The sequence below is a fragment of the Crassostrea angulata genome, chromosome 3 (genome assembly GCF_025612915.1).
Source record: "Crassostrea angulata isolate pt1a10 chromosome 3, ASM2561291v2, whole genome shotgun sequence".
NCBI lineage: Eukaryota > Metazoa > Mollusca > Bivalvia > Ostreida > Ostreidae > Magallana > Magallana angulata.
Window position 1 is genome coordinate 53,846,694 of NC_069113.1, and position 11,449 is coordinate 53,858,142.

The following is an 11,449-nucleotide window of genomic DNA, read 5'->3' on the forward strand; positions in this document are numbered from 1 at the left end:
ATCTACCCCACCACCCCAGCTCCAAACCAGAAGACATAGAGAACCAAACTTAGCATCAAAATATGTATTTCTGCCTACTGAACTACCATACCAAATTTGAACTTGATTGGGCAACCATAAAAAAAGTTATTAGAAAAAAAACAGAAAAATTGTGGACGGAAGTGACAGATGGACAGACAGAAGGACGGACGGACAGAGTGATTACTATACAGCACCCGCAAATCCTTGCTGGGCCCTAAATATGGAAATATTTTTTATACTTACTAACCCTATTTTCATTTTATTTTTGGTATTATTTCTTCTTTGTGGCATAAAATAAGAGTGTTTGTAGTGGATGTTTTTTTGTTGCTTTGGACCATTTTTAGTTTGTTAGCGAGGTATTCCATATCCACTGGGGAGTGAAAGCATATTAGAGTTACTTCTCTTAGAGTTACAAAACACAAAATTTGTATGTACGTTGCATAACAGGTTTTAATTTCATCAACAATGATAACCATGGTAACAGTTCACAACCTTGATCAATTTTCTGTCATTTTCCCCTAAAAATAACCTCCTCATGATTTCCATAAACTCAATAAAAATTTAACCAGGCTTTAAGGACACTACATCTTAACTAAAACATTTCAAAATTAAAATACAGAAGTCTGAAAACAATAATTAGCATTTTTTTTGTTTTGGAAAATTAAAAACAAACTTAAAATCAAACAATTGCTGTATCAAATTACTAGACAGTGAGAGGAAAAACTGTTTGACTGCACAATGCTGAATAATGCTTGAAGCTATAAATGTGTTAAACAAGATATGTTAGGTGTAAAGGCAATACATGTACCCCGGTAAAATCCAGTTTACAGTTTACCTGTACAGGTGATATGTTACAGATCCACATATATACACAGATACCTGTTGTATAGCACTATCAAAACAAGGACACTCTAAATTCAAAATATAGAGCAATCCTTCTAAGTTAAAAAAAAAATCAAAATTAAAAAAGCAAACCCTGGAAAAGATTCATGCAGATCTTCAACTTCTAGCTTTTTGTAAAAAAAAAATCACAACCAAATCTAAAACTTGCCACCAAAAAAAAAAATTCTTCAGATCTAGTTCCAACTCAATAATTTTCATAAATACAAGTCAAAGTTCATGTCAATAAATTATAAATTCTTGTTTGGTCCTATGTTTTCAACTGTTGCTTAAAGTACATGTTTTATAAAAATACTAATAGCAAAGTACAAACATAAAAGATGATGAATACTTTGTAGAACTACACAAAATAACTTATTGTGTTATGCAGCAAGTATTAGTCAATTAGAGTACCTTAGGGCATCATGAATGAAAATATATTCACAGTCATATTTACAAAATCTGGTAAAAACATGGTTTGAAAATCTATCACAATTCTCCATCAATGTAAATATCACAATTCATTGCTTAATAACAGTTATCCAAACAGCCTCATAATCACATTCCAAATGGAGAATTCACACAAAAAATATAGAAAAAGGAAACAACACACACACATACACACACTCTACATGTACCCATGCAATCCTATCATACAGCGATGCTACACCTTCTGACTGTTGGCTATGTTTCCTCTTGTTCGGAGTTATCTTTCCCTGACAGTTTCATCTGTCACCAGGTAGTGTCTGGCTGTGTGGAATGGTTTAAGGCGGTGCTACAGTTCATCGACTGGTAAATTATGCATAGTGACCTAGTTTATCAATTTAAGTAAGTTTCTTTAAGGTTGATTTTAATGCACTTGGCCCCTTGGCAATGTTAACCCATTTTGTTGAGATACCTCTCCGCCTCCAGAGCCTCAGGACAGTTCATTATGACCTTAGGGAGGAGACGGTCAATATACGACTTCATGTCCTTGTTTTCCTGACGGAGCGCTGAAAAAAAGGATTCATTGTGAAAACTTAAACAGCCTTTTTACATGAAAAGAACACTGGTTGCATCTTGGAAGTGATTTTTCAAAATTTGTTTACTTCTTAATGCACACTCTAAATTTTTGTCATGTACTTTACAATTCTCTACAATTATCTAAAATATTACAACTTTTATGTATAACTTTTAGTTTCAGTTTCCCTATTTGACACATTATGACTGTTACCTATATTCTCTAGTTTCAGTTTCTCTATCTGACAGAGGAGGTGGTCCATGGAGGGTGGTGGTTCTGGACTGGGGGGTCCATGACTGTACTTTGAGGATGGGGACAGAATATATCCCTCACTGGCGCGCCGCTTGTGTTTCATGAAGTGGTTCTTTGGCTGTCCGTCTCCTTGAACATTCTCAGTGCTCTCAGCCCGGGGCAAAATAAGCTATCAGGACAGAAATCCAAAATATAATAATACCTGTTATGTTTGAAAGATAAATTTTTATTTATTTTTGATTATATTATATCAAGAATGTAATGAGATTTTCTATGTTTTAAATGTGTATAGAAGTCTCCTATGGAAATAAAGTTGCAAATAGGAAAACTGTTGTACGCAAGAACTTAAAGTTTTTTTTTTTAATTTTGCACTCACGAAAAATTATATATATATATTTCTGTTTTTTCTTCCTAAAAACAAATTATACAGAGAGTTTTACATGGTAGCAAAATTTTAAATAAGTTTGTTTTAACTAATTGAATGATAAATGGAATGATATTGAGGATCATGTACAAATTATAATTACAAGTATTAAACATGCATTTAAAAGTATTAAAAGAACATAAAAGTGCTTAAATTATTTTAAAATGAAGAAAACATTATTCAGCTGGTAGTGTGAAACATGCTATAACCCAAGTTGATGAATTTAAAATCATTGTTCTAATCATGCAATTCCCATAGTCACAGGTACTGCACTCTTAGCCTGGTCAAACTTACAGACCATGTAAGAAATGGTGTATAGTGATCTTATTATCAGAGAAGTAAGAAAGTCAACCATAGATTTGTTATTTTTAAATTTGTTTCACTGTGCTTCTTAAAAAAAATTTTCATGTTCTTTTGATCTGCTCCCTTAGATTGCTTGAACAAAACATATCACCTGAGTTTATAATGCAAAGATAGTGTTAACAGATTGGGAAGAGAGGAGGGTAGAAGGAAGCGTTGTTTAATAAGGGACAAATTTTAAGACAGGTATTGTAGTGTCTCACCTTTATCCTACAGGAATGTGATTTCTAATACACACACAACAACACATCATCAAACAGTCTAACTTAACATTACAGTAAACAGTGCAGAGTCTGCTATAACACACAAAACAGTACGGGTGTGTTTAAATGTGATACCTGTACTGTCTTCTTGGGTGTCTGGGGGGATGGGGGCAAACTGTCGCTGCCAATGGTGAAGCTGGCCGACTGCCGTCCGTCCGTCTGATCACCCTCAGGGTAGCTGACCTCTCCCTCTGGGGGAAGTTCCTCCACATAGCTGTAGGCCTGTCTCAGGCAACCAATGCCGCCAGATTCCGTCTCTATCTCAACGTTTCCGATTCCTGCCAGAGATGGTTTGGTCGTACAGTAGATTCTATTGGAGGATTCCCATACCACAGAATCAACACATTCACACTCACAAATAGTCAAGTCCACAATGTCTGCCTTACTCATGCCTAAGTTTCTGCCTTCAATGGTCACCTTGGTGCCTCCTTCTATCAGACCACATGACGGGGTAACCGAGGTGATTACGGGGCACTTGCCGGCCGAGTCCATCCCAATCCCGATGCTCATGTAATTGTGTCCCCTAGATTTCATCTGTTTATCATTCTCCTCATCCTGATGGGATTTCCCAAAGCTAAAAATATCCTGGATGGACCGGGAGAATTTTTTGTTGAGGGTGGATAACTTGGACCCTCCCCCCTGCTTGCTCTCTTTGCGGTTCTTGAGGTTGATGACAGGGGAATTGGCCAAGCTGAACCTCTTTTTGAAGTTGAGGGTGGCAGAGTTTGTCCGGAGACTGTTGGGACTCCCTGTTTTGATGACCGGGGTATGTGCCTGCCTATACTGGGATACATGGCACCTATAGATGAGTTCTCCCTTGGGGTTGGGGCACTTTTTGTGGGGCTGTAGGGACACTATGGTGATGTGCCCAGGTGGTCCCGAGAGACTGGTGACAGGTATATTCACCTGACCAAGGATGTCATCCTTCTCTGTCACATAGAAAAAGACCTGGTCCAGGGGGTTCGTCACTTGTCTATAAATAAAACAATTCTGGCATTGGAATGGACCAATCTTAACTAAGCTATTTATTTATTTTAATGATGAATGTTGGTTGAATATGACCAAGAATGTAATTTTCCAAAGATATCGTCCTACATTATAATTAACGAATAAAAATTTCATTAACAAAATAAATAAATAACACAAGTCAACATGACTATTTTAAATTGTAACTTATAACTTTTCCACAATTACCGGTATACAATATGCTGTTTCTAGACTGAGCTTTTTTTCTGTCCATCCATTTACCATTTCGATTACAAAACTTACATGGTAGATTCCTCGTTCCATTCTGGATTTCCATCTGGATCCTTTACCACTGTTGTTCTGTATTTCTTAGAGCCCACCCCAAAAATTACAGAGAATTTACATTTTCCTGCAAGAAATGGAAGAATCCTTTTTAAATACCATATTTGAGTTGAAGCTAAGAAATGTCAAAGAAGTTAATATTTTTAGATTAATCAATCTACTGAACTATCATTTTACAACTTTCTTTAATTAATATGCCTATAAAGAGAAATATAAATGCTTTCTTAATCACCATCATACAACAGAAAGAGAGAGAGAGAGAGAGAGAGAGAGAGAGAGAGAGAGATCTTACCTTGTCTTTTGCTCTGTAAGCCTTTAGCACTAACAACTGTAATATAAACAGAAAAGCTCTGATTTTTTTCATTCCTCATTCTTTTTTATCATCTACTCAAAATGCCTTACATGTTGACAAAACTGCACAAAAAAAGCTAGATCAGATATCACCCATCTCCTTAAGAAGAAGGATGGGGTCCTAAGGTCAATCAGATAATTGACAGCCTCTCTGTGAGGTGTACAGAACTCTGGTACTCGTTAGAAGGGTCAGACCTGCTAAACTGGCTCAAGCTATAACAGTGGGCTTGTTTTGTTGTACAGGAATAGGAGATCTTACATGTAACATTGACATCCTTAAGATACTGTAAATTAGGTGCTATAAACTGGGAGTGGTCAATCAATTACACGACTAATTAAGTTAATCAGCATAAATATGTGATTATGTGGAGAGAGACACTGGACTTTGATGGTATTCACTTGGTTCAATAAAACATCTCGTCAACAATTGGAAAATAAAGTTTAGTTCCCTGTTTGTTTATACAATATACTGCTAATTTACATCAACATGTGACCAGTACTTATTCACTTTGCATTTTTTGTTGTCATTTATGGTGTAAAAACTTCTGCAGGGAAAACTGAAAGGTCAGGCATGTATTTTGTGGAGAGATTAAGAGAGAGCTGGTGTGTGCCTGACGGTAACGTACATGTAATGGCATGAATGGCCCGGGGCCGCCCACCTAATATACTCACGTCTGACACATTCCATAATCTACTCATTTGTTCAGGATTTCTACCTTCTGAATCCCGAGGTCTTGAATGGATCAGAAAACAAATCATTTGGTGACAAGTTAGTCCTTGACAAAAGCACTGCAACCTTACAAATCACCATCAACTCATACAGGTGTTTAATTAAAACTACCTCATCTCAAATAATGATAGACATGCATGTTTCAATCAATGTATATATGTTTGAAATTTTACAAACTTAAGGAACCCCTATATAGAACAGAATTGTGGAAGAAATAATTCATTTTACTAAACAAGAGCAAAGTTTCAAGGTATGCCTAACTTGGTACTTATAATTAATAAAGCTGATTTTCAATCACTGATTAAGAATGTTTTAATAATTAACCAAGCCCAGTACATGTACCTTTAGCATTATTTTTTTCTTGAAAAATAGTTTTTAAACATTGTGCAGTTTAAATTATATTTTACCGAAAATTGATAATTAAAGACTGTTTTGAATTCAAACTCATTGTTTTGATTAAAGGTCATTTAAAAGGAGTGTCCTGAATTTTCACAAAAAGCAAATTTAAATCGACAACGCATGCTTTTCATGCTAAATCGCGTCTCTAGACATTTCAAAATCAGGGGTTTTCGATGTGAAAATCGGTTCTTTCTTTTGACCGTAGACTCGCACATTATACCACGTCTAAATGACGCCCAGCACAACAATACTATTGGTAGATTAGAAGCATGTGAATCTCAGACAGCTGTAGCAAGGGTCTTTAATGTAAACCAGAGTACCATTTCTCATCCTTGGAATAGGTTTCGACAGCATGGGTCAACCCGTGACCTTCCAAGGTCAGGCTGACCAAGGGTCACCACTGCTGATCAACACCGCTACATCAGGTTACAGCATTTCCGTGAACGATTCAGAACAGCAACCTATACTGCTTCATCCATTCCTGGAGGGCATAGAATCTCCGATCAAACGGTCAGAAACCGGCTACAAGATGCTGGTATCTGAGCAAAACGTCGTAAGAGCTATTGTTTTGAACCGACAACATCGTCAATACAGGCTTCAATGGTCTCGCACGCATAGAGTTTCATGGCCACAACAGCGCTGGAATACCGTTTGGTTCAGTGATGAATCAAGGTTCTTGTTGCACCATGCATATGGTCAAGCAAAGGTCTACAGACGACAGCATGAGCGTTTTGCAGCTAATTGCGTCAAGGAAGTCGTCAGATTTGGAGGCAGAAGTGTCATCATGTGGGCTGCAATATCCCATACCGGAAGAACAGATCTGGTACACGTTAACGGTACTTTGACGGCTCAGCGGTACTGTGACGAAATACTGCAACCACACACTGTTCCAATAATGCAGAATAATGGCAGAATTTTTCAACATGACAATGCCAGCCCGCATACAGCAAGACTTACTACAACTTTCCTACAGACAGACAACATTACTCTTCTTCCTTGGCCCTCCAAATCACCAGATCTAAACCCAATAGAGCATCTTTGGGATGAACTAGACAGATGTGTCAGACAGTGGCAACCTGCACCCCAGTCGCTGCAACAAGTCGTGTGCAAGCATTACAAGCAGAGTGGACTAACATTCCCCAGCAACTGATTAGGAACTTGACGTCATCAATAGGGAGACGATGCCAGGCCGTTATTATTGGGGCATACAAGATATTGAACATTTGTGACCTTGAACTTTCGATGTGCAGGAAACTCTTATCAGAAATGATCATTTAAAACTTTATGTGATGTTGAATTAATTTATTTCATATAAAATATCTTATGACTCTTTTATCTTGATTGCCTTAGTATCTACCCAAATAACTTCATGCGTTTCTTATTTTGAAGAGTATATGTATATAACAAAAACACCTCAGACATGACTGGTATATAACAACTAGACTGAATACAGGTAATGTGCATGCTAATTACATGTACTAACTATCTCAGTATGTACATGTGTATATTGTATGTACATATATTGCATGTAGTTGTACAGACAAATTATTCTAGTCAACCACCATGTCACCCCTTCTAAACAACCAATTTATGTAACACCAATATGAAACTCAAACCTTTGGTACAGAAGACATGTCCATTCTTCTTTAAGCTAATCTCCTTAAATACAGCTCCCAGTATCTGGTACTAACTTTTTTAAATGCCATAAATAAATCTTTTATATAAAATGTCTTTTGAATATATGCACTGACATATCAATCATTATCTATACCAGGTATGTTACAACAACTACAATCAATGCATTATCTTACTTCTATATTAATAGTATGTCAATATTTACATGTAAGACAATGGTTTATGTAATTTTGACAGTGTCTAAACCTCCTTACCACCTGGTATACACAAGCTGATCAGTAAAGTTGCTTCTTTACATGATGCTTCAGTGATAATTTTCTACTTTCACTGGAAGCATTTATATGATCATCATCATATCTTTAATCATGATATAAAAAAATGGCCATCCTTGTTGAAATCCTCAATATGAGGTGTGTACTTACCAACAACAGTCACCTCTGCAGCCTCGTTCATCCTCACTCAGTCCGTGCTACTCCTCAAAATGCCTCAGTCAATCATAATTCTCCTCGATTCCTGTTCACCTGTAATAGTTAATTAGTTATATAACTGTTAATCAGACAAGGTGTCGGAGAGTTAGGTACCTAAAACTTGTCTTGTCTAATCATTGAAGTCACCCCCTTAACCTGAGATAGGCAGGGGATCCCCAGCACTGCATTAATACTGACTACTGAGTATATCAATCTTCCTCAATAACAACAAATATACAAACAACAGGACAAAGGTATTTATCTTTTTTTCTCTCATACTTCCTGAAAGCAGATATTATTTGTACTGGGTATATATTTTCACCTGCATGAATATATCAAAAACTTCATTAAGAATTACCTATATCTACTTTACAGTCCATGAAAGATAAGCTCAGATGACACTAGGATGAAAGTGTAAACACCATCAAACAAAAAGATACACAACTTCTCTCCCAAATGTAAACACTTTACACCACCATTAAAATACATACGTTGGCCAGCAGTACTATACAGAGGCTCCAAGGATAGACTAATTTTGTCAGTATTGATGGCCTGTGCAGACTAGCTATGATACAAAAACATGTCGATTTGACAGCTTGAGCCAGCCAGTATCAGTACACACATTTCTGTCTGTGGAGAAAGGACGACATGTCCCATGTGTACGCCCCCTGGTTAATATGGGACCTAACAAACACCAACCAATGACGTTTTACCTCCGTCCGTGCTGATAATATTATGTAGCGGCCAGTCTTAAGTTTCTCTATGTCCTTCATACCTCTAATTATCTAAAGACCCTTTTCTCACCTGCTTCTACCTTTGTTAATCAAATTTTTACCTGTGTTTAACTTTGTGTGTAGTTTCACCTGTACACACTCACACACTTACCTGGAGAAAAATGTGTATGTAAAATAGTTACCCAACCGTGATGATGTTAAAACAAGTGTGTCAGATTTATGAATTATTCACAAGTGGCGACAGTCGTTGTCTTCAGAGTTCTCTCCATTAATTATCCAATCTGTATACGGTAATTCTTGTCGTTTATATTTTACTTACATTCTACTGTACGTAGAGAATGTCTCTTACCTGTGTTGTGTTAAACACATCCCTCATCTCAAATAATATGAAAATGTTCCACTGACAAAAGTAATGTCTATCATATCTTTTACTTCTACTTCATATTCACAAATCACATGACCTTAACAATTATTTATATAAATGTCAAACAATTGTCAAAGGAATGCCTTAATCTTCCCTTTAAGTCTGTACATTATCATGTTTATGTACTAGCAATTCATTTATTACATTTTTTTTCTCTATTTCTTTATTAACATATAATTAAGCTATTTCAAAGAACTAATGTTCATACAGAAACCTCATAAAATTTGTTTTTGTGAACAGTTAAAAACAGACAGATTAAAATTTGTTTTTTTTAAATGAAATCAATTTAGCAGACTTAAAAAATCCAGTTTTCAGATGAAAATGTGACAGTTTGGATGCCATCATTTGTCTAATTTCAAATAATGCTATTTAGGCTTTGTTTTTGATTCCAACAGAAGTTTTTTAAGTAACACATGTAAATGTGTTGGTACAGATGTATATATTGGGTGGTTTATTTAATCCCTCTGTATGTACCTGTCCCTGGCAGTCAATATGAATGTACCTGACTCATGACTGACATATAATTGATGAAGATGAATTGTTCATACATGCAATGAAACACTTCTTGACAATAATGGACAGCGGAAACTCAAATCTTCTAAATTCAACATTTTTCAATAATTCCTTTCCCTATCAATTTCAAGTTACAGGTTCTGAGCCGTTTATGATATCTCCGACAGATCAAGTTCATGCAAGACACAAAAGACAACAAACTGCCTGATGTATTGATATTTGACTGATAAAATCTATATAACATAAATTAATTTATCTATGGTACATGTATAACTATCAGCTACTTGTATATCAATCAACCAAGCATTGATTACAACAAATGTCATGTCAGCTGTTTCATGTACATCAACAAACTTAACAAATCCTTCCTTCCCAGGATAACTGAATCCTGAAAACTGGTGTAATTGACTTGGGCTTGATAACATTTGTAAGTATTCAAACCGAATCAATGTGCTGGTGGGATTGTTCTATAGACCTTCACAGTAACTGCCGTACTGCTCTTGCTGGGCAAATTGACACATTTTGGTGATTCTGAAATATGACGTAACATTAATTGTTTAATTCACCTCACTTTGCCTACCGACATTAACTTCCCCAAACCATATCAATTTGCCCTACAAAAGAGAAGTACAACAGTTACTGTGAGGGGGCTATTTCATTTAACTTTATATTCATCTCTAATTGATTATCAACACAAATTTATCTGCATCATTAGCACTCACAACAGTAATGCACCAGTGTTGAATGAATGTTTGCATTCATTTGTTTGGTAAATTATTTTCATTGACTGAAATGACAACAAACTGTATCATAATAATTTACTTCACCTATCATGAGAAAAAGAAAGTTTCATCCCTGTCAATCACACCAGTGATTTGTCCAATTAATGTCCAGCGTGACCATTTGTAATGACACTGACCCAGGGCTTAGTGACATAACCTGACTCAGGTATCAATGAATCCTGATAATGATGTTTATGAGTGTGAGCATCCTATGTGAAACTCCACCCATACTTGAGTAACACACCATAAAAGGGTAGGGTAAATCCCAGGCACCTGATTTTTTTACAATCAGTTGTTCAATAAGCCAAATATCGAAAAATTCTACCCCTCTATATATAAAATAAATCTAGAGGGGGTAGAATTTTTTTGTCATTTGGCTTATTGAGCGACTGTTTGTCAAAATTCAGGTGCCTGTTGGTAAAGCTGCTAGCTGCCATCCAGGGTGCAAATAAATCTAGTGCCCTTGCAATTTCAAAACCCAAAACCATATGACCATGTGTAACGCATCATCAGGATCGCAGATACCTGTATTACGTAACAGCTGTCAGACGTACGGGAACTTGTACTATACAGAACATAACTACCTGTATACGGCACTACCAGTCCTAGAAAAATCGCGGCTAAATACATTCAAGAGTTCAATAACGTTACACCAATCACCACGATAATCAAAAACCAAATTAATCGAGTAGTCTTACCGTGTTTATGAAGTCTAGTTGAATCTTTGGATATGTGCTTTGTTTTGATAATTCTGGGAAATGTCTAGCAATAAACAATCACACACTGTGTTGTTTTGTCTGTAACTTGACGTATTTTGATAATAATCGGATGACAGAATGCTTAGAAAGACGTTTTCTGATTGGTTCGGAGGGAAACGGCTGGAACCAATCAACAAACGTTTGTTAAA

General features: G+C 36.2%; 1 protein-coding gene across 1 annotated transcript; it reads right to left on the reverse strand.

Moving 5' to 3' along the window:
- Positions 1-453: 453 nt before the first annotated feature.
- On the reverse strand, positions 454-11,384 carry LOC128175212 (uncharacterized). Its single transcript, XM_052840664.1, has 8 exons — positions 11,241-11,384; positions 8,045-8,143; positions 4,800-4,835; positions 4,469-4,574; positions 3,275-4,172; positions 3,140-3,163; positions 2,114-2,321; positions 454-1,892 (listed from the first exon to the last, which is right to left on the reverse strand). Exons 2-8 carry the CDS (start codon positions 8,073-8,075, stop codon positions 1,777-1,779), a joined length of 1,419 nt encoding a protein of 472 aa, XP_052696624.1. The 5' UTR covers positions 8,076-8,143; positions 11,241-11,384; the 3' UTR covers positions 454-1,776.
- Positions 11,385-11,449: the final 65 nt, after the last annotated feature.

Excerpts from the sequence above, each read along its gene's own strand:
- LOC128175212 (XM_052840664.1), bottom strand. The coding sequence starts at position 8,075 with ATGAACGAGGCTGCAGAGGTGACTGTTGTTG. Across the intron at positions 4,836-8,044 it reads TGCAGAGGTGACTGTTGTTG|TTGTTAGTGCTAAAGGCTTA; the intron begins GTAAGTACACAC and ends TTTATATTACAG. Across the intron at positions 2,322-3,139 it reads CACATTCCTGTAGGATAAAG|CTTATTTTGCCCCGGGCTGA; the intron begins GTGAGACACTAC and ends CTGTCCTGATAG.